Source organism: Solanum tuberosum, unplaced genomic scaffold, assembly GCF_000226075.1.
Source record: "Solanum tuberosum cultivar DM 1-3 516 R44 unplaced genomic scaffold, SolTub_3.0 scf00018, whole genome shotgun sequence".
In the NCBI taxonomy this organism is placed as follows: domain Eukaryota; kingdom Viridiplantae; phylum Streptophyta; class Magnoliopsida; order Solanales; family Solanaceae; genus Solanum; species Solanum tuberosum.
Window position 1 is genome coordinate 3,100,582 of NW_006238944.1, and position 24,188 is coordinate 3,124,769.

The window sequence follows — 24,188 nt, forward strand, 5'->3', positions numbered from 1 at the left end:
GGGTGGGGGTGCTCGGGGGAGGGGGTAATTTTTATTTTGAAAAACATATTTTTTTAAATGGGTTAGAACCATTTTAATTACTACGAGGGAGTGTTACAGATTAAGTCAATATCAAATTATTTTGGTTCCAATTTATTCATGTTGTATGGTGAATTAATATTAAATTGTTATAAGTAATTATTATCAAGATCGAAGACAAAAAGACTCCTAATTATATTGTTCAGTGATTTATCGGTGAAGACCAAAGGTTACCTAATTAAGTAGGAAACTGATGGGTCTCTTTTATTTTTTTCCTTTCATCTCCCCTCATGTAAGGTTTTCCTATTTAAAGTCACCTAGAAAGGGAAATGAACTTACAAATCTCATATATGATCTTCTTACCAAAGTATGTAAATGACAATTCTCTATTATAAATTAAGATCCATTTTCTCATCTTTGATATATCATTTCTTTCTTCCTTTTTGATTTTCTTTCTGGTCATAGTCATAGACCGCAGAAGAAAAGTTACCATCAATCTTTGTAGAAATGTTAAGGGAAATAACATTATTGTTGTATTTGGATCAAAGACATTATAATTGATTGATTGATTAATTGTAAAGAATGTTTGGAAGGAAATAATAAATTTTTATCATGTTGCATGAATTACAACAAAATAATGAATTATTTGTACTATTTTATGTAAGCACACCATTTGTAAGTGATTTTTGTATTAGTTTTAAATGTTCTTTTATAATGTATTCTTTTCTTTTCTTTATTCCTTTTTAGTTAAATATGTTCTCTGCTTATATAAAGTAAATTTGTGTCTAGATTACAATTAAATAGATATTACTTATTTAGCCTTTATATAATTATTGGCGTGGAACATGTACAATATTATATTCTTATTTTCAAATGAAATTAAAAATTATCTCAATGAAAGATTAGATATTTTATTGTATGCCAAATTATTTGTGTTTTACATGGATTATATGAAATATTTGACAGATAGGTTGAATGACTACATGCATTTATAATTAGTTTATTATCTCATGAATTAGTATATTGCCTCTTTAATTAATAATAAAATGATCTAAAAGTATAAAGTTCATTATCAATGGTCCATATAAAATTAGATAACTATTTTAGTTTTCAAACAAACACTCTTACTCTAACAATTATTTGTGTAACACTAATTGGTGAAAATTCTTCCTATATCCACAATCATTTATATTTTTTAGTGCAACATAAATCCTATAAATACTTAACATGTACGCTTGGCTACACGCACAACGCGCGTAATAAGATGTCTAAGGACTTATGTGGAGCACGATTGTCATATACTATAAGTTTATAGTAATGGGTACACTTGGCTACACGCATACCAATAAACTAGTAAAAGATCATAATCATCTATATAATCAAATATATACGGATCATTTTGATAGGAAAGAAAGGAGAGGATATATAGATATATAAGTTTTTGAATTTTTTTCGCTAACTAATTCTTATTTGTTTCTCTACATTTCAGATTTAAATTTGCAGTTGTGTATTCTTCACTTCTCAATCACAACATCAGATACTCATTTGCTGACAATTATTATTTTACAAAAATATAATATAATATGTAGAAAAATGTAACATATATCTAAGATTAAGATTTATGAAAAGTATAAAAGATATAAGCTTTAGATACATACATGATATTAGTTCTTTGAACTTTTTTTCTTTTTTTTGGGGATATTTACACATGGTGATAGATTTTGTTATATTTTATACATTATGATTATGTAGAAAAATGTTACATATGTCTAAGATTAAGATTTACGAAAAGTATAAAAGATATAAACTTTAGATACATACATGATTATTAGTTCTTTGAACTTTTTTTCTTTTTTGGGATATTTACATGATAGATATTGTTATATTTTATACATTATGATTATATTTAAAAGGTTTACTAAAAGTATTTTGTTTCACATGTATTATAATTTATAATCTTGAATTAAACAAAGGATGCATGTAGTATGTACAACTATGATTTATATATATAATAGGGAAAAAGACAAATATACCCCCAAACTATCGTAAATGGTATGCATATACCCTCTGTCATACTTTTGGGACATTGGTGTTCTTGTCATCCAAAAACTAGAGCATATATACCTTTTATACTAACGGACATACACGTGTCATAATCTTATCCACCCACCCGATATTTATTAAATATCGGATCGACGGATAAGATTGTGCCACGTGTCCCTATTTAATCTTCCGTTAGAGTGGAGGGCATATATATGTGTGTGTGTGTGTGTGTGTGTGTGTGTATTTTCAGCGTTTCTTAGCCATTCTCAAATACAAAATTTTAGTTTTTCAAGTGGTGGTGGAGGGCTTATGTGGAGTGTCTCTTATCAGTCATGCATCCGTTGAGTTGGACCTAGTTTCATGTTTCGTTTCTAGAGAAGTATGTGCTCCGCACTCTGAGAGATAGAAAAAAAGATGAATTTCTAGCCCTTGAACAATATACTATGTCAATTGCAGCCTATAAGTCCAAATTTCATGCTTTGTCCCGATATGCTACTCAATTTGTAAGCACCGAAGTAGTGAGGATTCACCTTTATGTGAAGGGATTAAACACTGACTTGTAGGTTATATTTGTTCACATGACTTCAGTTGGGAGGAGCTTCAATGAGGTAACAAACTATTTTTTAAAAAATTGGAGTTCGACAAATATATTATAATAAGAGGTGAAAAGTGGAGTAATTGAATGTAAATTTTTTTGAGATATTAAAAACAAGATCAATAATTAAATGAAGGATAAATGGAAAATTAGATTTAAGTCATTTGCGGCCCCTTAAAGTTGTTCGCATATTTCACTTGGACGCCTTATCTTAGACTTGTTCCAATTGAACACTTTTATTAGTAAAAAAAAATACCTATCTAACGTTTTTTTGACAATCAACTAAAATAGAGATTGCATGCGATATACTCGCTACTGACCTTTTTTCCTTTCCATGCTTAGTTATATAAGGATTTATTTTTCCACCTACACACCTACCCTCTCTCTTTTATTCTGATTCAACATTGTAGTTGCTATTTCTCCCTATCTCACTCTCCTTTTCAAATATCAATTCAAATTTATTCATATTTTTTTCTTCTATATTGTGAGTTCTTTAAGATTTGAATTCTTTAATGATTTCAAAGAAAATAATTTCAAATTCATATTAGTTTTGTCGAAAAAATGGAGTTCCATTGGAATTGTTTTTGACTCAATTTGATTTTTATTTTTGATGAAATTCTATTTATAACTTAAATGAAAATCTTTATCAGTAAACTCTTTTGCTTTTTTATTTTTTGACTGGTTATTTATTTAATGAATGTTTTTCCAATGATGATATTGATAATAGAGGAATGGTGTTAGAAAGAAATACGAATGAAGGATTATATAGGAAAGGGGGGGTGTCGAGGGATGGTGGCGAAGGAACTTGGCCGATGAGGATTCTAGGTAATTTTGAATTGAAAAGTCCAATTGGAAAAGACAATTGGGATTTTTAAACAAAAAATTATGTTCAGATTATGATTTTTCTTATGTTGATTTGTCCATTATTTATTAATCCGCAAAAAGATTTTTGGCTTCATGCGCGTTTTTAAAATTGTATCACACTTATTATGCCATGTCATCAAAAAGTATTTAATTGGTACATATTTTGAACGATAACTGTGTTTAATAAGAACAATCCCTAGTTAAGATATTTAAGTGAATTATGTGAATAATTTTAAGGAATCAATGATAATTTAAGCTAAAAAATAATGTATAATTTTATGCTGAATAAAAGATTAGCGGGAAAGAAAAGGATTGGAAGGAAGGGTAAAGAAATAAGTAGTTGCTTCTTACAAACACAACAGTACGTGGCCTCACGTTTTGAACAACGTGTCTGCCCCAAACCGTTCCCCCTCTCTCTCTGTATTGTTTTGTGCATGTATTTCCCCGCCCCTTTTTCCTCTTCCAATTCTTCCTTTCTTGCGTATTCCTCCACCTACTATTTTCTATATTCCCCTACCTTAACTTGTTCTGGTTATCTGCTCTTTTTTTTTAGATTCTGTTTCCCTGTTAAAGTGGAGAAAGTAAAGTAGACCCCTGTTGTATTATCCTTTCTTTTGGGTTGTCAATGGAGGATTCGTTGGAAAAGAATAATGGGTTGAGGGATTCGGGTGAGGTTCCGGTTGATATTGAAATTGAAATACAGGGTGAAACTAATGGGAATCAAACGAACAAGGAGAGTATTGATGCTAATTGTATCAATGTGGAAGGTATCGTTTTCTTCGCTGCCATATATTGTTTATTTTTCTTCGATTTCTGCTTTATGAATTCTTAACAAGTCTTATCTGATTCATGTTTTCCTGAGAAAAGGATTGTTCTTACGTTGCTATGTTGCGGCTTCGCATTTTCCCTTTTTAAAATAAATAAATAAATTGGAGGAGGGGAAGGGGAATGGGAATTAGAAGGTGGGATATTGAACTTTACCGATAAACTGAAAGTTCAGGTAGCCAACCAAATAACTGAGATACGAAGATCTCTCTTCCGCTTGATTAGTTAGATGTCTTATTTCCTTTTTCTTACCAAAAAATATGTCTCATTTTATGCATTAGTGCTTCAGGTGAATGTTGTCCGGGGTAAAAGATTGTGAGAAAATGTTTCAAGTTGCACTTTACTTTTTTGCTCTTTAAACAGGGAGGCTAGGACTCTTAATTTCATATTTACTTGTGAACACATTAGACTTTGGTAGTCTAGGATGGCAGAGGGAGCAGCTGGAAATCATATCTAAGGGGGTCTAACTTTTTTTTTTTTAAACGTACTCTTTAAGTTCTGTTTGTTTCTCTTTTGTTCATTACAAACCTTAGAGATTTGCCACGAAGAAGCTGAATCTTTGTGCTTCCTAGCTAGATACTTGGAGTTCTGTAGAGGGTTGGGCTGTGATTGCTTTGTAGTGTTACAATAGACATCACACTTGTATGCATAATTCTTTGACACACTGAGAACTTCCTTCCTTGCATCATCACTTTCTGCCCTTGCTAGGAACTTTGTTGAATCAACTTTCCATTATAATACTATCTAGTATTGGTTATTGGATTTTTCTGATGGCTGATAAGTTTGGGAGACGGAGCTTATATCTCCTTCGGGCAATTAATTTGTTGTCTAATGTACTGTTTATAGTTCTAAGTTCTAATCGTATACTGTGGGGGAAAGTCTGCTTCTAATTACTTACTTTTTAAGGACTTATGCAATTGTTAATTTATCACTTCAAAATTCAATTATTTTATATCATAGTTTATTATTTGATGATTATATTCTTAAGATAATTGTCACTGTCAATATTAATATTTTACTATCAGGATCTGTTAGCGGGAATGAGACAAGGCATAGTGCTACAAATGTGGAAAAGCCTGTGGAGAAATTGGAACCCGGCACCAGTCAGCCAGTTAAAGCTGGAAGACACATACAAAACCAGAACCGAGCTCTACATCTGCTAGCATCAAAGCTTTTTGATGATAGAGTTCCTTTAAGAAAAAAGGCAGGTGTAAATGACAAACTTGTTTACATGTTCTCTGTTGTATCTGTTTCTGATTTGCCTAGAGATCTGGTGGAGAAGCCTCACATTGTTGAGATCTTCTCGATATTTATTCGGTACATCTTGTTGTTGGATGCTGCTTGTTTTCCTTTCATCTATTACTAAAGCCTTCTTCATTCTTTCCATCCGAGGAAACAGAAACCTGTGAAACCACAAGACTAAGACGATATGAAGCATTTTAAAATGGGCATATTTAGTATCTTGTGTAAGAATATGACATAAAATTGGTAGAGTTTATACCTTTCTGGAGAAACTAAAGAACTTGCTGCTAAACACTAATTATTGGCACTTTGGGTTCATAGAAGATGTACAAATCGGATCATTGCACTGAAACAGCAAGATCCATATCTGTATTAGCTTGTATGGATGTCTGTTTAAGTGTATGTAGTGTTATTTTTTATTTTAGGTATCCATTATTCAAGCTCCAAAAATTTTTTCTCCTGGTTTGGGGGTGCCAATTTCCAGTTTTTCAGACTTTCCCATGATACAGACCATATGTAATCATTCCTTATAGTAACCTAAATTTAATTTGGACATATTTAAATGTAGTGAAATTTAAAGGTCTCTTTCTACCTGATCTGCTCATCTGTTCATAGGGCCTTCACCGTTGTCTTTCAATTAAAGGGGCAAAAGGACTATAAATGAATTTACTTGGTTTCTGTTCATTTACCATCACTAATGTGAGGTTCAGTTGGCTTTATCATGTAACAGTAGTAATGCGCTAACAATGGATGATCCTTGTTACCAGACAACCATCTTCTTTCAGAAATTGTTTTTTATGAAACTTGTACCTGTTTTTGTAATTTGTGACAAAACCTAAAATTTGCAGCTCAAATTGTTCAATAGGCTTGCAACTGTTCAAGATGATGGTACTGTGCAATTTGAAGTTCCGGGGGATATTAAACCCGAAAAACTTGATTTTGGCACCGGAGTTGTTTACAATGGAGCTTCAGGTGAAGCAGCAAATGATGTAGCTGATATTCCAGTAGTACCTCCACTGCAAATTGTTATGCTCATTGTTGGGACGAGGGGAGATGTGCAACCCTTTGTTGCCATTGGGAAAAAGCTTCAGGTTTACTTGCCCTTCCTACTCAACAAATACAACCATCTATAACTTACTAATTTACTACATTTATTATTTAACATATGCGCTTGCTTTTCCTATTAGTTAGAGATAACTCATATACATCTTTACGATCCATGAATTTCTGGATGATACATGTTACCCTCCTTTAACAATGTAAGTATGCAATAATGATATCAATGTTTGTTTAAGAAAATAGCATCCGTAGCATTTCCTGGATGGAGTCTTTGATAATTTATAATTGTTCCAGCTAATTTTGAAGTCAAGTAATAGGCATATTATAGCTTGGAAGTGGAAATTTTTTTTTGCAGGAAAATGGTCATAGAGTGAGACTAGCAACTCATGCCAATTTTAAAGAGTTTGTATTGGGTGCTGGATTGGAATTTTATCCTCTAGGTGGAGATCCAAAAGTTCTTGCTGCATGTGAGTAATCTCTGGAAACCTTATCCGCTGCCTTTTTTATTATGTCATATTTCTCATATTCAGGTTTTAGTCAAGCATACATATCACCACTAAAAATAGTTTGCAGCTTCTATTTCTAGTGCTCTAAAATGGTTTATAGTTGAGTCGAGGGGCTCAGGATATATACCGATAATTTTTTCTTGCATCAGTTTTTGTAATCTTCATCCTCAGAGTTATTTTATATTTGTCTAATTGGTAACATCTTTTCATCCTGGTAAGAAATTATAGAAGTAAAAGCTAATTCAGTCCCAGAACTCTTACATTTGTCAAGTAACTTGTTCATTTAAAAGCCGTCGTGCACTGAGTTGGTGATGCAATTAGCTTCAGTTTTCAGATATGAAGAGTTTAGTGAAATACTTGCATCAAGGTTGAAAACATTTAACTTTTTCCTTGTTATTACCCTGAAAATTTGAGACCCTACACCACAAAGTAGAAATCATATTGGGAGAAATAAAAATGGGAAAGCATGAAAAAACTGTAGACTTTTAGCAATAAAAGAAAGATTGGACTCAGCAAAGGCTGTTTCATTGTAAAAATGATTTTTACCCTTCAAACAGTTTTACTACGGGGAATCTGCAGGTCGACTTCCAATTGCTTTGTAGACTTGATTTCAGGACTTCAAACTCTGCTGTGGAATAGAAACAATCTGAAGAACTATATGAAAAAATAAAAATATTCAGAAGAACTAATATTACTTTATTTTAATAAGTTAAGGGGCTGAAAGTAATCTAAAAGGGATGTCTAAACCAGTTTTCCTTTTGTGGCTACTGCTTCACTGCATATCTTGAAAGAATTGAGTATCAATACCGTGATCTATTCTGTGTTCCCTAAGTTGTCATAGCTTTTTTGTGATAACCAGGGAATCCTAAGGACCTGTGGCGCACGGTTCATAACTCTGTGGATTATGAACCTGCCCTCTACCCTTCTCTACTTAAAATCTAGGCTTTTGACTATTACAATGTTTGAACCTGTGTAGTGCGGCTCATTCACACATCACTTGTCGCTAGACCAAAACCTTAAGTCTTTATAGCTTAACATGCATAAATCTTTATTTTGAATGTAACATGCATAGCCTTTGATTAAAATTTGGTAACCTTTTCCATTGGTATTTGGTTTTGGGGGGCCTTGAACAAAAAACAGTTTAATCATATATATATATAAAAGAGAACCTTAGGCCCGCCTACGTGGCGCCACCACAAACCAGAATTCTCTTTTAATTTATTCATTGTGACTTTAATGAAGAGTTGCGACTTTAATGAAGAGTTGCGACTTTAATGAAGAGTTGCGACTTTAATGAAGAGTTGCGACTTTAATGAAGAGTTGCGACTTTAATGAAGAGTTGCGACTTTAATGAAGAGTTGCGACTTTAATGAAGAGTTGCGACTTTAATGAAGAGTTGCGACTTTAATGAAGAGTTGCGACTTTAATGAAGAGTTGCGACTTTAATGAAGAGTTGCGACTTTAATGAAGAGTTGCGACTTTAATGAAGAGTTGCGACTTTAATGAAGAGTTGCGACTTTAATGAAGAGTTGCGACTTTAATGAAGAGTTGCGACTTTAATGAAGAGTTGCGACTTTAATGAAGAGTTGCGACTTTAATGAAGAGTTGCGACTTTAATGAAGAGTTGCGACTTTAATGAAGAGTTGCGACTTTAATGAAGAGTTGCGACTTTAATGAAGAGTTGCGACTTTAATGAAGAGTTGCGACTTTAATGAAGAGTTGCGACTTTAATGAAGAGTTGCGACTTTAATGAAGAGTTGCGACTTTAATGAAGAGTTGCGACTTTAATGAAGAGTTGCGACTTTAATGAATAGTTGCGACTTTAATGAAAAGTTGTGACTTTTATGAAAAGTTGCGACTTTAATGAAAAATTGTGACTTTTATGAAAAGTTGTGACGTTTATGAAAGGTTGTGACCTTTTTGAAGGGTTGAAACTTTTCCAAATAGTTGTAACCTTTCCGATAAGGCACAGTAACATTTGTTCACACTACCCTTTGTTGTCTATAAATAGAGGGATTTCCTCTCATTTTAAAACAACGAAAATTCTGAATCTCTTCTTCTTCTTCTTCACAATTAAATATTTGTGTATTTTGCTCCTGTTGAGTGGCTCACTGACACCATTAGTTATGTTAAAGATCTTGGTATGTATTTTTACAATCATTAATTTATGCTTATGTTATTAAGGATAAATGATAAGATGTAATAATTTTCATTTTCCTTTACATTATTAATGTTTGTTACTACGTAATCTTGTATGTAAGATAACATAGTGTTTTAGTTTTAATGACGGATAGGTTTTAAGTATTATTTTATAAATTTTGTGATATCGGGTAATTTACTAGTTATTATAAAAATTAATAACCTGTATATGTTCTTTTATAATAGTAATATTGTCATTAATTATTTGTTATTATTATTAGGCATAATAAATAGATATTCCCTTTGACTTGAATTGTTGGTATCTATGCCCTCCAACTTTGGTGTGCACAAGTAGACACTTAAACTTGTATAAAGTTGAACAAGTAGACATGTACGTCCTACATGGTATAATACATGTGTCTACTTGTTCAACTTTATAAAAGTTTAAGTGTCTACTTGTGCACACCCAAAGTTGGAGGGCATAGATGTTTTATGTATTATGCCTTATTACTATTATTAATTATTTCTATTGCTTCATCACCGTCATCAGAATCATAACGGTTAAGATATCATTACTTTGACCCTCCTATCCATGAATATACTTAACAAGAAAGAGGTTTAAGATGTTTGACCTATAAAAGTTGTTTAAAATAATACTCGCTCCATCCCACTTTATGTGGTGGTGTTTGACTGGGCATAGAACCAAAGGAAGAAAAGATTTTTTTGGAAACTTGTGGTCTAAAACAAGCCACAAACATTTGTGTGACTATAATCATCTTATGAAGGGTAAAATGAGAAGCTTAAAGATAAAATTGTTTCTAGGCAAGGAAGTATGACAAGTTAAACTAAAAAGAAGTATGACACATAAATGGGACAGGGGAGTACTATTATTATTATTTTTGATGAAATGATGGAGGAAGTATTATTAGTAGATGGCACATAAATGGGGACAGAGGGAGTATTTATTTATTTTTTTTCATGAAATGACAGAGGGAGTATTATTAGTGAAATGGTGTCAATGATTTGAGAATCTCTCAAAACGGAACGAGTCCTATCTTACAATGATGACTATTTCATGGCATGTTGTGGTGAGTCAAAATTCTAAGAAAGAGGACACTGTTTTGTTCACTTGATTGGTAGTATGAGGGGAGAGGGGTTGTTCAGCCTCACAGTTGAAAATTTCAGGAGGACGATGGATGGTGCTACATGTGTAAATGTTGATGAGGGTAAGATGTGTGGATCACTCACTGTTATAATGCTGGGTGGATGTGCTGAATCAGTTTGGAAACAATGGGCAATCTGAACTACAGTAAATGATGTGATGTTGGACCCCCACCGTGTAGAGCACGTGACGTTAGCTTGTTTGGATTTTATGTGTGTACTTGAGAGAGAGAGAGAGAGAGAGAGGGGAATAGAAGAGCCTTGTCAATTGGGGTCACATGATTTTGTAAATATAAAATCTATTTCTAGCTAAATTTTGGTGCACCCATGAGGTTTCTGCTAGCATAATTGCATAAATAACATGACTGGATGTATTTGTGGAAAATTATATATTTGTGTGAGCTCTCTACTACTTTCAATACCACTTGCATCTCTAGGCTTTAATCCCACAACAAATAATTAGCACTTAATTAAAAAAGGAGTGAGTGGCTGCCAAGTACTATGCTTACAAATGTGGAATTGGGTTTTCAGTGTGAAGTAAAGCATGCTAGAGAGTTCCCTTGGAAGTTGTTTGCAACTCAAGAATAACATGATTTTCGATATCCTATAGTGTGTACAGCTTGTGGGTTAAGGCGCAGAGTAAAGCTTATCCAGAGCACTTCTCTTATTGCTTTTTATGTGTGTTATGGAGAAACCAAGGAGCACACTTGTTGATAGCCTTTTCAGATGGCTTTTTTTGATCTTTGGAATGTGGTTTCCTGTTCATGTGAGGTACATTTTGGTAAAATATACAAGTGATTGTACATGCATAAGATTTGAAATTGGATCCTCATTATTTGGGGAAATTGATGCAGAAAACAAGAAACAATTTGATGCACCAAGCTTCTGTCGCAGTAGTTGCAGATATATGCCATTCGTCTGTCCTCAGCCTTAACTCACCTTTTTGCCTGTATATTGTATTGAAATAGAGAAATTCCTTTCTCAATTTCACTTAATATGTTTGGTGCTTAAAACAGAAATGGTTGGACTGTTTGTACTTTACAATTTTGCTATATATTGATGGTCGAAAATTGTTGATGCACTCTCTCTCTCTCTCTCTTTGTTACTTTTTGTTAAGAATTGCTCCCTATCAAATTTAGTAAATACAATCAGCAAACTTGATCACTGCATATATGTTCTTGCAGACATGGTAAAGAATAAAGGGTTTTTGCCATCTGGACCTTCTGAAATACTTATTCAACGTAATCAAATAAAAGATATTGTATTCTCCTTACTACCTGCATGCGTAGATCCCGATCCAGAGTCAAATGTTCCATTCAAAGTAAATGCCATTATTGCCAATCCTCCTGCATATGGTAAGACTATCAGTTTGATGAATTACAATATGAACTATTCATGCTTTGATAAGATTGCTTGGGTTGTAAGTTTTACCTTCACATTGTTGCTAAGAAATATCGTCATTCCCTATCTTTGTGTATGTCAAAAGGATTGGTTCTTTGACTTTTGAACAACTAAAAAAGATTTTCATTCAAGAGTACAGTAATATCGCTGAATTTTATCATGATTGATGATAGGTTGGATCAAGTAACATTTTCCACGTATTTATGTGATTCAACTTATCTGTTGGTTTGACTTGTTTAGGACATACGCATGTAGCAGAGGCCCTCCAAGTACCATTGCATTTATTTTTCACAATGCCATGGACGTAAGTGGTCTCCTTAAAAAATAGAATTTTTCCTCAGGTTTCTTTTGCAATTCTCGTTCTTTCTATCTGGGTAGGATTATGGAGTTTCTTGTAACATGCGATCTAAAATTCCCTATTGTCATTCCTTGGCAGGCCTACTAGCGAGTTTCCACATCCTCTCTCTCGTGTCAAGCAGTCAGTTGCTAATAGAGTGAGTTTTTGATGACATTTATTTTCTCTAACATTTCAAAGTTGCCAGTTTCAGAAAAAAGAAAGAAATTCTTTAGCATTTCGACTTCACTTGATTCTTTTTTGTATCATTTGTATGAATGCCTTGTGCAGCTATCATATCAAGTTGTTGATGGACTGATCTGGCTTGGGATTCGGGATGTGATAAATGACTTCAGGAAGAAAAAGTTGATGTTAAGGCGATTAACTTATTTGAGTAACTCCAACAGTTACCATTCGGATGTGCCTTTTGGGTATATATGGAGTCCACACCTAGTTCCTAAACCCAAAGGTCTCTTTCCAAATATCTTGTTATAGACTCTACCTTGTGAGTTGCATGGTCATGATGCATAGTGAATTTTTGATGGCTCATTTACGTAGTTTAATTGTCCTTGATAATAAATTGTAGATGTCTTTGCCAACCTGTTTGCCTTTTTAAGTACTTCACATTTATTTGGTCATGATGAGAACACACATTGCTTCATAAGTTGAAAGTTGAAATTTAATTGAATGGCAGATCTGTCCTCATTCGCTTTAATGTCCCTAGATGGTTAGTTTGGACCTAACAATTTTTAGGTTTGGATTGCATTCAGAAATAGCTTTTGTAATCACTTGGAAGCTGTTTATTGGGATGACTATGTAATAAACTGTTCCGGGTTTGAACAAGCTTCTGTATCTCTTTTCTTCCCAGGAAATTGAAATGGTGGAGGTTTGCTAGACACAACATTAAATAAGATTTAGACCATACAGATTCGCTTTTATTAGGGAGCGCTTTACCCCTAATGTGGGACTTCCCGGATTTAGTTGGGCTCCAATGTGGGTACAGGATACCGGGTGGGAAACCAAAAAAAAAAAAATTTGACCAAAATAATAAAATGGTTTCGAAGTCGGAAGGAGATGTTACCTCCCAAAAGTAGAAACAGGGGACTCTTTCGTGGGTAATAGAAAGCTCACATATAACTCCACATACCCCAGTTTTGTCCTAATTAAGTTATATTCAATTTTACGTTCTGTGTAATTTGTTGGGACATTTAATCTAGTCCCTTATACATTCATTGGTTAGGTTCATTTTGATGTTTGTAGGATTGCTCTCCTGTTTCTCATAAGAGGAATGTAGTTCTTCTCTTTTCTGTAGATAACCAGTAGGTCTGCATCTATGGATAAATGAGATCTGTTGCTTCATTAGTTTAGTTTATCATCTTGGTAAGGTATTCTCAGTGTTGGGAACTACACAAGTATTCTCACATATAGTATGCTTGTGAGGAAGTACAGGACTGTTTTAATGTGATTATGAGCCATTGTTAATAGTCCATAGATGAATGTTGTTTCTTAGTTCATGTTTATAGAACAAAACTTGCCGCCATATTTGATTGTTGAGATAGGAGTTGAAGTTGTGTGGGAGTTCACTGGTGACCATTCGTACTGTTCTACTATCTGAGAAGCATGCTTGAGGAAGTTTTGGGGGCTTCATCAAGAATTAGTTACAAGGGAGTACAGGCAGAATAATGCACACTATGCTTTTTATCTAGAACCTGCCAGTGGTTTGGGCTTGGGACTTCCATGTTGGAGGTCTCAAGTTCGAAACCCCTTGCCAGCGAAAGCAAGGGGTTTGCCTTTTGGGTCGAGCTCGTCGCACCGGGCTTGCCTAGTATGGTTTACCTCTCCTGTGTGGTTTGCGAACTACTGCATAGGAGCGGGGATTTTACCCTGTGCGCACCCAAAGGGTAGCGGATGCGGGTTTCCCTTGTCATCAAAAAAAAACCTTACCTCTTCTTTGAAGTAGTATTTCATGCTTAAGAAGGACCTGTGAAGAAACCCTTGATAGTATTGTTCTCTTCTGTACTAGTAAGAGAGCACTCTCTGCTTGTGTTGGGACTACCTTCTGTACTAGTAAGAGAGCACTCTCTTCTTGTGTTGGGACTACCTAACTTTTCCTTTTCCCTTTCTAGCTCTACCTGCCTCTAGTCCCCCACCCCTCTGAAGTAACTTGGTTGGAATGGGTGAAAAGGTCTAAGCTTTACATGAGAAGGATGATTTTAAGCAAGGGAGCTCTGTTATGGCTCAACAGAAGGCTACGTGAGGCATCAAAAATAAGAGGGAAAGTCTTAAAACATGGAAATGCAGAGATATTTCCACCTTTCTATACTTTTCTCTGAAGTTCAATAAATATGGTAGATTCATCTCAATATTTGCAGTAAATGGATTGACCAAATCTGTCATCATTTTTCCTGAAAACAGCTTTAATGAGGGGTTGAGGGGGCTCAACACAAAAACTGAAGGCTTCATTTACAAGGAAGCAGTTACACAAATTACATTAAATGCTGAAGCGATCACTGCAGTTGAATAGACTGAAGGGGAAGGGAGCTATAAAGAAGCTTTACACAGAAACAGATGATCACGAAAGGAACATGAGACAGTGGGGGGAACTTCCTCCACTCCATGGGTGGAAATGAGCTGCTCAGCAGGTGTCTGGTGGGCAGTTTCCCTGATTGCGACGAGATCCTTACTCGTAATGACATAAGGAGATGGGATCAACAAGCATGGAAAGGGGTACACAATCTCCAGTTGTTCGATTTGAATGGAATTCAATTTCTTTTTGAACTTCCATCGCGAGAGATTGCTGAACACATTATGATAGGAGAGTGGAAGAGACAGGGCATAGGATTGAAGCTTGAATGGTGGTTACCAACTTCACGACAGGGTGTTCTCTTTACCCATCTGGGTAGAAGCGCCGGCGAGATACAGAAGGGTAAAGGATGACGAGCCACGGGGTCCAAGGTGACAGTGACAAGAGGAGGAAAGAAGATGACAACCTAGGTTGTAGTATGAAAGGAAAGGAAACAAATCACATAAAGAGGAAATAAAGCTGCAGGAAATATCCTTTGGATATTGAGGGTCCCAATGAGGAAGACATGTGGGATAAAAGCAGGAGTAGGACACGTGGCAGCTGGACCACAGGGTTGGGGTCAAAGGGGACACATAGAAACAATGGGCTAAAAATCCTTCTATTTAAGGACCCATACTATCCTTCAGAAATAGAAGGGCAATGCATTGGGTTTGTTATTAAGCCTACCTTGCCCAAAGCTCAAAGAAATTATGAACAACTGAGCCCTTCACAAATTTTACGTATACACCAAGATTTCCTTACACTAATGAATTGTAAGCCATCAGGTTCACGAGGGAGAAACATTAGGAAAGGAGAATAAAATTTTGCATGGAGGACCAACCGCTACAAGGAGAGAAAACCATGGTAGGAAGCAGTACTATGGAAGCCTTAGCCTGGGAAAGAGAGGGGATACAAGGTGATGATCCATATCAGATAATGAATTTCAGCGACAGAGCCACTACAAGTGGACGAACCGATCAGTGAGGAGGAAGCAAAGGAGAAAGACATGTTATGGATACACCCCTATGTCATCAAATTAGGCAAGAAATTTGGGGCAGCTTTTGAGGGGTGCAACGAGATAGCGTGTGGATTATTGTTCAGGATTGATAAGAGGAGAGAGCTGAAACAAAATCAAAAAAGGGAGGGGAAATAGGAGAATCTTAAAGCAGTAGTCCCAAAGGAGGTAAGGAACCCGTCTTTTTTCATGAAATTCAAGGAAGGGGAGCCAAGAGCAAGAGGGAGAATCACATCAGCGGGTATATCAAGAAAATAAAAAATTTATCATGGAATGTAAGGGGTTTAAACGGGGAGAGCAAAAGATCTTTAGTGAGAAATTTGATGCTTCAGTAGCGAATTTTATGTGTCGGTGGAAACAAAACTAGCAAGGAATGAGATTAATTACTCTCAACAACTCTAGGAGAAATTTTTTTTTTGACAAAGGGAACAAGTTTGTTTATAAATCTTCAGCACTAAGGCTGGATCCCAAGAATTTATATTCATAGAGGTAGCAGGTAGCTACATACATATTGAGTAGGCTCAGCAACCCAAAAAAGAAAACTTATCTCTAGGTCTCATTTCATCTTACAAGTATCCTAAGATGTCTACAATTGCTACAGTATCATCTATATACTCAAAACTACACCAATAGCAAAAACTGATAATGCAGTTCATTTTAATCCTATGTGAAGGACTACTGATACTTTCAAAACATCTTGAATTTCTCTCCTTCCAAATGGTCCACTAAATCACTGGTGGGACAATTCTCCATCTGTTTTGGTCTGTGCTACCTCTACCCTCATTGTTCTAGCTTACTAGAGTCTGACCTACCCTTTCAGGCATAGTCCACCTTTTGCCTCTGAAACTAGTGAACAGGTTCCATAGTTGGCTAACCACTTTACAGTGTAAAAACAAATGGTTGAATGTCTCTGCCTGTTGCTCAAAAAAATAGCATCTTGGACACATTTGTATGCCCCTCTTTGTGAGGTTTTCTTGACCATATTCTCTAAAATTCCCTACTATTTGAAAAAATTACAAAAATCGCTACTCTCTCCTATTCTCGGATACATCACTTTACGCGATGTATCGGGATGTACACGATGTATCTGGATGTTGAGCAAACCTATTTCACTACAAGCCAAGTGAAAGTTGTCACTTACTCTAGGAGAAATTCATATGGCTGCTTTTGGAAGGAGTGGAGGGATTGTGGTTTGTTTTCCTCCAATCTGGAGGGGGAAATGGTGGATAGTTGTGATCAAATGGTCACTTGTAGATTTGAAGAAACTAATCAAGAACTAACATGGCTAGTAGCTAAGAGAGCATGCTTAACACAGGAGGCGCTGAAGAAGACGGGGCTTCAATTAGTGTCCAGATATTTTCTCTGCAATGAGACAGATGAAACCAATTGACATCTATTCTTGCACTGCAGAGTTACAAACCAGTTTTGGGCTTTGTTCCTGAGGCTCACAAACACCATCTCAACAATGCCAGAACACACTGCTGACGTAACCTACTAAGTTGATGGATTAGGAGAGAGGAGGAGCAAGAGCCAAAAGAAACGGTGGAGAATGATCCCAGCATGCATATGGTGGTCAATATAGAAGAAAGGGAATGGAAGATGCTTTGAGAACAAATCAAACTCCATACAGAGTGGAAGAGAAATGTATTGTATCTTTGTATTTTTGGTGTAAAAAGGAATTGTATAGAGGAAGTAGAACAATTAGTTGATCTGTTAAGCTCCCAGTAATTAGCCTTGCTCTTTTCCTTTCTGTTGGCAATTTATGGAGGTCTCCAACATATCCTTAATGCTTAATTCTGAGGAATACAACATTACCAATTTTTTTTTAAAAACATGTCTAGGTAGATGTTGCCTTTTCCCGCGTCAACTTCCTTTGTAGCTTCTAAGTTGCTAAATTTGTTTCTTCAAAAATATCTGTATGTGGTTGTACTTGGCATAAATATATGCAAAGTACTTGATTTCCAATCCTATTTTATCACCAAAGTAACCAACGTTTTAGATTTTTAAAACTGTTATTTATTCCTTTTTTGCAAAATTAATCTGGGAGAAACTAAGTTAGTGCATCTCTGAGTGTAACATTCTGCTATTCCTTCTGATAAAGATGGCATGCTGCATCACCAAGGTTACTGTATATTCTGCAAGTAAATTTCGTTAGAAGATAAAGGTTCTTGTTTTCTTCATTTTCTTCTGAACATGATAGTTGAATTGTCACTAAAAAGTTGTCCTTTTATCATTTTGTTGCCTTCCTTATTACCGATGGAATTGTCAGCAGAACATGCCTGTCTGAGTAACACTTACATTTCTATTGGGTGATTTGCAGATTGGGGCCCAAAAATTGACGTGGTGGGGTTTTGCTTCCTAGACCTTGCTTCCAATTATGAACCCCCAGAATCACTCGTTAAATGGCTTGAAGATGGTGAAAAGCCTATCTATATTGGCTTTGGAAGTCTTGTAAGTCGACCGCCAATAATTTCTTTACTGCTATGAGTCTAAGCTACTCCCTCTGTCCATCTTTACTTGTCCACTATACTATTTTGGGACGTCCAACAATACTTGTCCAGTTTATAAAATCAATGAATCATTTAGCATGTTGTATCGTTTTTACCCTTGCTATTATATACTATTTATTTTTCAATGTTTAGATGACTTATATTTAATAAGAGTGATTTGGTAAAGTTACCCCTATCATTTACTGCTTCTTAATCCCTGTGCAAAGTCAATAGTGGACAACTTTTGTTAGGCAAAGGGAGAGGGAGTACATGGGATTCCAGATCAACTGAAATATTATACTAATTTATGTTGGTTTTTAAGTATCAAGCTTACCTTTGTAAGTCTTGTAAGTATGACAATAACTGACAGTGATTTCTTTCTTGCTATTCATGAGTCTACCCACATCGGATTCAGAGTCAGCTGAAATGTTATGCTAATTTATGTGGACTTTTGAAGTATTATGCTTAACTTTTAGTGTCAAATTTCTCAAGATTGTTTTTCACAGCCTGTTCAAGAACCTGAAAAAATGACCGAGATAATTGTTCAAGCTCTAGAAATTACTGGACAAAGAGGTATTATTAACAAAGGCTGGGGTGGCCTTGGGAACTGTAAGTTACTCAAATTTTTAATTTGTCACATCATGCGTACAACTAACTGCAGTTCACAAGGTTTATGATTGATTGTATTAGCTGATAAGACTAAATCATCTTCTCCCAGTGAAGGAACCCAAGGATTTTGTGTACCTGTTGGATAATTGCCCTCATGATTGGCTATTCCTGCAATGTGCTGCTGTGGTAGAGCCTCTTTACCTCATTTAATTGGTCTGTCTTCATCTAAATTTGCATATGCTCTTCCATTTCCCCATCTTTTCATCTTAGACTGTTTAAGGACTGTATTGGATTGATGATTAGTGCTGTGGTTATGAAATAAATTTGTAAGTTGATGAATTGTGATTCTGCCCATGCTTTGTGTCTTTGTATCGCATCTACCACAAATATACTTCAATTTAAGAAACTCCTTGGGTGAACCACTAGTTTATTGATCCAGTTCAATTCTTGGATTAGTTCTTAATTGCCGTCTACCCGATTATTTAAAGCTTATCCTTCTTTTCCCATGGCTACAGAAGGTCATTCTGCTTAGTATTTTGGGTTATGGAATCTTAATCTACACTTGGGGAAAATTTATTACGAGTTTGAATGTTATTGGACAACATCATGGATACTTTTTTTTCTGATAACATTTCTTTTGAGCCGAGGGTCTATTGGAGCCTCTATTCTATCCCACAAAGGTAGAGGTAAGGTCTGTGTACATCCTACCCTCCCCAGACCCCACTTGTGGAATTACATTGGGTATGTTGTATATAGTGCATGATCTGTATTGGGACAAATTCTTTATATCATGTGCAAGCCATATGTGCATAAACTTTAACCTCACCTCAACTTGATAAAGTAGTAGGTCAATAACATATTTTATAAAGTTGTTCAGTCTTTTGATTATTAAACAGCCAATGATATGTGGAGATATTGTTGTTCATTCTTCCAGGTGCATCATGGAGGTGCTGGAACAACTGCTGCTGGACTAAAAGCCGCAGTAATATTTGATTTTGAACATCATGATATTCCTGTATATCGTCTTATTCTGAATGATAACATTTTGGATGTTTTTCAGTGCCCAACAACCGTGGTACCTTTCTTTGGGGATCAACAATTTTGGGGTGAACGTGTGCATGCTAGGAGAGTAGGTCCTGCTCCCATCCCTGTGGACGAGTTCTCCCTTGAAAAGCTGGTCGCTGCCATCCGGTTCATGCTAGATCCAAAGGTAGTTAGTTTCTTCCTAGTGTTTTATTTATTGTGATTCTGGAGGGATGTCCATTATTATGATACATGCTGTTGCTTGATAAGTGATGTACTTTTGTGGTGGTACAGGTAAAAGAATGTGCTGTAGAACTAGCAAAAGCCATGGAACATGAGGATGGAGTGACTGGAGCTGTGAAAGCATTCTATAAACATTTCCCTCTAGAATCACTTGAGCCTAAGCCTGAGGTCTCGCCTCGTTCTCCCCATTTCTTTTCCCTAAGACGATGTCTCGGACACTCCTAATTTTTCTTATTCAAACTATGCTTCAGTATGATTCATGTTGTTTTAGACATAGAAAAGCTTGCTGGATGTGTAACCTAGGTATCAAAAAGAAACCATGAAATTAGAATTCAGGAAATGTCCCCGAGTTTGATTGTATTTCCAATTGTGAGGTTTTCTTTTGGAATGGAGTGAGGAGTTAATGAGATAATCGATAGCTCAATTGAAATGAAATTTGACCATTTCAAGGCTCAATAAAGAACAGGCCACCAAAAGTGGATTCAATTTTAATGAGATTTTTGTCTATAAGGATCCATTGTATACCGTTATACTTACAGTGACTTCCTTATCTTGACTGACAGCATTAAGGACCCTAAACATACATAGTTCCCCTGTCTGTTAAATACATGCTGCTGTTGCTTGTATTCAGTTCTATTATGGTCGAACAGTAGAAGCTTCAGCTTTGGCTCTTTCGCTTGACACTGAGTTGACATCTACTTCTAATGATGCCATCTCCAATTTGGGCACTATTGGAGGTCTTGTTCTTCGTGTTACAGTCATTTTTAATCCTTCTGTGGTGTGGATGGTAGCCCCAGTTGTCATTTTAACCTGCAGCCAAGTTGATTATACTCAAAAGTTTCGAGTAGGTAAGTAAGATAAGAGGCCATATCCTAAAGTTCATCCCGGTGTAACAGGTACAGAAATGCCAAAAATTAAGTGAGAACAGCAAAACTCACAGGAGGAGCTCCAAGAGCCATTTGAAAATCAAATCGTCGAACAAGCATTGCAACTGCCACTAAATTCTGAAGATAGATAAAAATTATGAGGGGAGCTCTTGAAGATATACCAATGTTAAATGCAGTAATGATAAGCAACGTCCTCACTACTGCAGTCTACTATTTAAAGGATTACCTCAAATGTGGCAAACATGTCTCCAACACATTTTCTTGGTCCTCCGCCGAAGGGAAGGTAACTGAAAGAATGGAATGGAAAAGCCATTTTAGCTCATGTCTGTTTCAAGCTCAAAAATGGAGGAACATAAAGATACTTTCCCATGTTAAAGCATACTGATATTAGCTCTACATGGAAATAAACAAAGAGTGCTACTGATATTCTAACAAATTGCCTTTGTCAGCTGTTATCTGAGATGAAGTCGGAAGAGGTTTCATTATGAAGAATGCTATGTGGCATGATTGAAACATCACTTAGTGAACTACAAAATTTGCAAAGTCAAGATTCTTCAAATAACTCAAAAAAGGACTCTGCAGATCCTCGTCATCTGCAAATTTTCCAATGCAGTGATCTTTTCTCCTAAGGGTCGTTTGGTTGGGAACAAGTTATCCCAGGATTAGTGCTGGGATAACTTATCCCACCATGTATATGGGATAACTTATCCTTATGATATAAATGGTGGGATAAGTTATCCCAAACATGGCAACCAAACAAGATACAAAAAATTTATCCCATCACTATTTTCTTATCCCTCACACCAAACGAAACCACCTTATGGGAGTTATTATAAACTACATCAGAAGAAAAATGCAGTATAGAGAAGGATAATTTCAAGTAGGAAAGAATGGACATCTATGACAATAAAGCATTATTTGCTTCGTAATTGCCGACCAAAACAAGAGATTGACTGGTTAAATTCTAGAAATATTGGTTGCACAGCAACCAGAAACCCAATCAACAATGATCTACTTGATAAAAAAGTTGAATTATGTTTTAGGTACACTTAAAATTCCAACCATTTGGTGGATCCTCCCAGCATGCATAACTTAAACTGTATTTCCAATCTATTTCACCGATGTTAGACTGAAGGGAGAGTTCAAAGTGTAAAAATATCTATCTCATACTTCTCTAAATGGTGAAAGAGACCACATATAACATGGCTCAAATCAATAAGATCAAAATAGTGATGACGAACATAGAAGTTTTTGAGCTCAGTAACTCTAATTTGAAATGTCAACTACCATACATATGATTGCCTTCGGTCATGTCATTTCATTGGTAAGTCATTAGAAAGCAAAAACAGTAAAAAAAAAACCATCTCTCTAATACTGGGATTAAAATTAACATGCAATTCAAGAATGACAAGTATTTTACCAAAAATACAGACAAAATTGAGCTACCTCTTCTGTACACAACACACTAATGAACTGACAACTGCAATACCTGAAATTTTGGTTCGTCTCATTTGGGTTAGGTCCATCAAGTGGCCACCTCTCAGGATTGAATCTATCAGCTTCTTCCCAATGATTGGGGCATCGATGCAAGTTCCAAACAGAAATGAAAATGTCTTCACCCCTATGAAAGTGCTAAAATAATTTTAGAATATGATGATCAAAAGATGATCTAGAACCTAGACCAAATAATGGCCACCAGCTAAATATGGTGCAGATGTAAGTTCCTCTTTCAAGTTTTATGAAGATATGACCAAAGTTTCATTAAGCATGGGCCCCATGTCAAACCCAAGTGTTTGAAAATAATAGACGTTAATAGAAGTATATGACCAATAGACCTCCATGTTCTGTGCTCAGCTTCTATTATGCCAAGGGAGGACATCAGGGTGTAAATCAGATGAGGAAGAGAAGTCTGCTGAAACTATTTCCTAACTACCAAAAATGCTTTAAGATTAGAGCTGACAAAATGACATCAGTATACTACTATTGGAAATATTTATGGAGCAAATGTTTCTGCAAACTAGGAACACCAGTTTATTTCTTTCTCTGAGCAAGATAGAAATTATCTGCGGTATCCACTAGTTTAAGCATCTATGTGCCCTGAGCGTACAAAGTGCCCAATATTGGTAGTAAGCTCAATGAGGTATTATTCAAAAGCAAATGCTGGCAAAGGCAATCAGTTGATTTTCATTATCTAACAGCCTACACCTAACATGCCAAAAGCAAGCTTAATTATTTCTTTTCATCCCATTGTTTCTTATTATTTCTGTTATGAGGGAAGGAGAGATGCATTTTCAGTCTCTCCAAAGATTGTATGCACTTGTGGGACAAATATTTAATTGATCAGGCTTGTGCAAAATGCTTTTTAGAACATATTTAGGGATAACCTTTTAATTGGGTAACCTCCAACTACGTCCTCTTCAATAGAACGACGAATCAAGACTGGTGGCTGTGGGTATAGTCTTAAAGACTGCAAAACAAAAAGAAGAATTTCAGAAAGTAAACACTTGGAAGCACAATAAAAGGATTTATGCTTGAAAGTAACATTCATCTTACCTCATTAATCACACGAGTTGTGTATCTGAGTTTCTTTAGATCTTCAATGGTTGGGAACCTATCCCCTAGAACTGAATCGACCTGAAATTAACAATAAATACACTATATATCAGATCCAAGTGGCTGTTCTCCATAAAGCTGATTTAATAAGTCTAAGTGAAAACACTTATATTTTAACCCACCTCATCTTGAAGCTTCGCCATGACACTAGGTTCCTGCAGTTTATCAGGGTTGAAAGAGAGGTCAGATACTATAATGAAGAACTTCACAGCTACCTAGCTTTATCTCCTTTTTCATATCTTGAATAAATCATAATTTCCAAAAGTTCAACCATGAGATACACATTCGCTCTAGCCAGTATAGAGTTGAAGTGAAACGCAACAAGCAGATGATCTAAATTGACACTTACAAATTCTATCAAAGATGCACATAATTTTTACAAGGAAAAAGCTTCACATAGATCTTAAGAACATCTGCATAGAGTTATCTGAACTCCGACTTCTCAATCTTCTTGTAATTGATTGTTATTCTATTTTATGGAAGTCATATGCACATAAGAGCATATACATATGATTAGTTATGCCATGCTACTGTTACTCATCCCCCCCCCCCCTTTCAA

The 24,188-nt window shown here is 35.6% G+C and overlaps 3 protein-coding genes across 4 annotated transcripts in view; 2 read left to right on the forward strand and 1 right to left on the reverse strand.

The window, feature by feature from the left end:
- The first annotated feature begins 3,898 nt into the window (after positions 1-3,898).
- Positions 3,899-5,711, forward strand: LOC107058320 (uncharacterized). The gene is made up of 2 exons (XM_015303867.1): positions 3,899-4,287; positions 5,371-5,711. The coding sequence occupies exons 1-2, from the start codon at positions 4,146-4,148 to the stop codon at positions 5,709-5,711; spliced, it is 483 nt and encodes a 160-aa protein (XP_015159353.1). The 5' UTR covers positions 3,899-4,145.
- A 200-nt stretch (positions 5,712-5,911) lies between these two features.
- LOC102599752 (sterol 3-beta-glucosyltransferase UGT80A2-like) lies at positions 5,912-20,488 on the forward strand. Its single transcript, XM_006340459.2, has 13 exons — positions 5,912-5,986; positions 6,436-6,678; positions 7,002-7,113; positions 11,637-11,807; positions 12,094-12,157; positions 12,290-12,347; positions 12,479-12,656; positions 18,086-18,216; positions 18,761-18,863; positions 18,973-19,049; positions 19,798-19,845; positions 19,924-20,073; positions 20,181-20,488. Exons 1-13 carry the CDS (start codon positions 5,912-5,914, stop codon positions 20,352-20,354), a joined length of 1,584 nt encoding a protein of 527 aa, XP_006340521.1. The 3' UTR covers positions 20,355-20,488.
- A 93-nt stretch (positions 20,489-20,581) lies between these two features.
- LOC102591173 (protein LUTEIN DEFICIENT 5, chloroplastic) overlaps positions 20,582-24,188 on the reverse strand; it is an 11,767-nt gene continuing 8,160 nt past the window's right edge. For both annotated transcript variants that reach the window (XM_015303741.1, XM_006340440.2), the window contains 7 exons: positions 23,752-23,784; positions 23,570-23,650; positions 23,401-23,483; positions 22,506-22,637; positions 21,243-21,303; positions 21,068-21,133; positions 20,582-20,939 (listed from right to left, as the gene is read on the reverse strand). In XM_015303741.1, coding sequence (XP_015159227.1) covers positions 20,766-20,939; positions 21,068-21,133; positions 21,243-21,303; positions 22,506-22,637; positions 23,401-23,483; positions 23,570-23,650; positions 23,752-23,784 — 630 coding nt within the window. In that variant the 3' untranslated portion in view covers positions 20,582-20,765. The remainder of the gene's footprint in view (positions 20,940-21,067; positions 21,134-21,242; positions 21,304-22,505; positions 22,638-23,400; positions 23,484-23,569; positions 23,651-23,751; positions 23,785-24,188) is intronic.

Bases quoted from the DNA above. Each gene is read 5' to 3' on its own strand.
- LOC107058320 (XM_015303867.1), top strand. From the start codon at position 4,146: ATGGAGGATTCGTTGGAAAAGAATAATGGGTTGAGGGATTCGGGTGAG. The intron at 4,288-5,370 runs GTATCGTTTTCT...TTTTACTATCAG, and splicing joins TAATTGTATCAATGTGGAAG to GATCTGTTAGCGGGAATGAG.
- LOC102599752 (XM_006340459.2), top strand. From the start codon at position 5,912: ATGTACAAATCGGATCATTGCACTGAAACAGCAAGATCCATATCTGTA. The intron at 18,864-18,972 runs GTAAGTTACTCA...ATCTTCTCCCAG, and splicing joins CTGGGGTGGCCTTGGGAACT to TGAAGGAACCCAAGGATTTT. The intron at 20,074-20,180 runs GTAGTTAGTTTC...GTGGTGGTACAG, and splicing joins GGTTCATGCTAGATCCAAAG to GTAAAAGAATGTGCTGTAGA.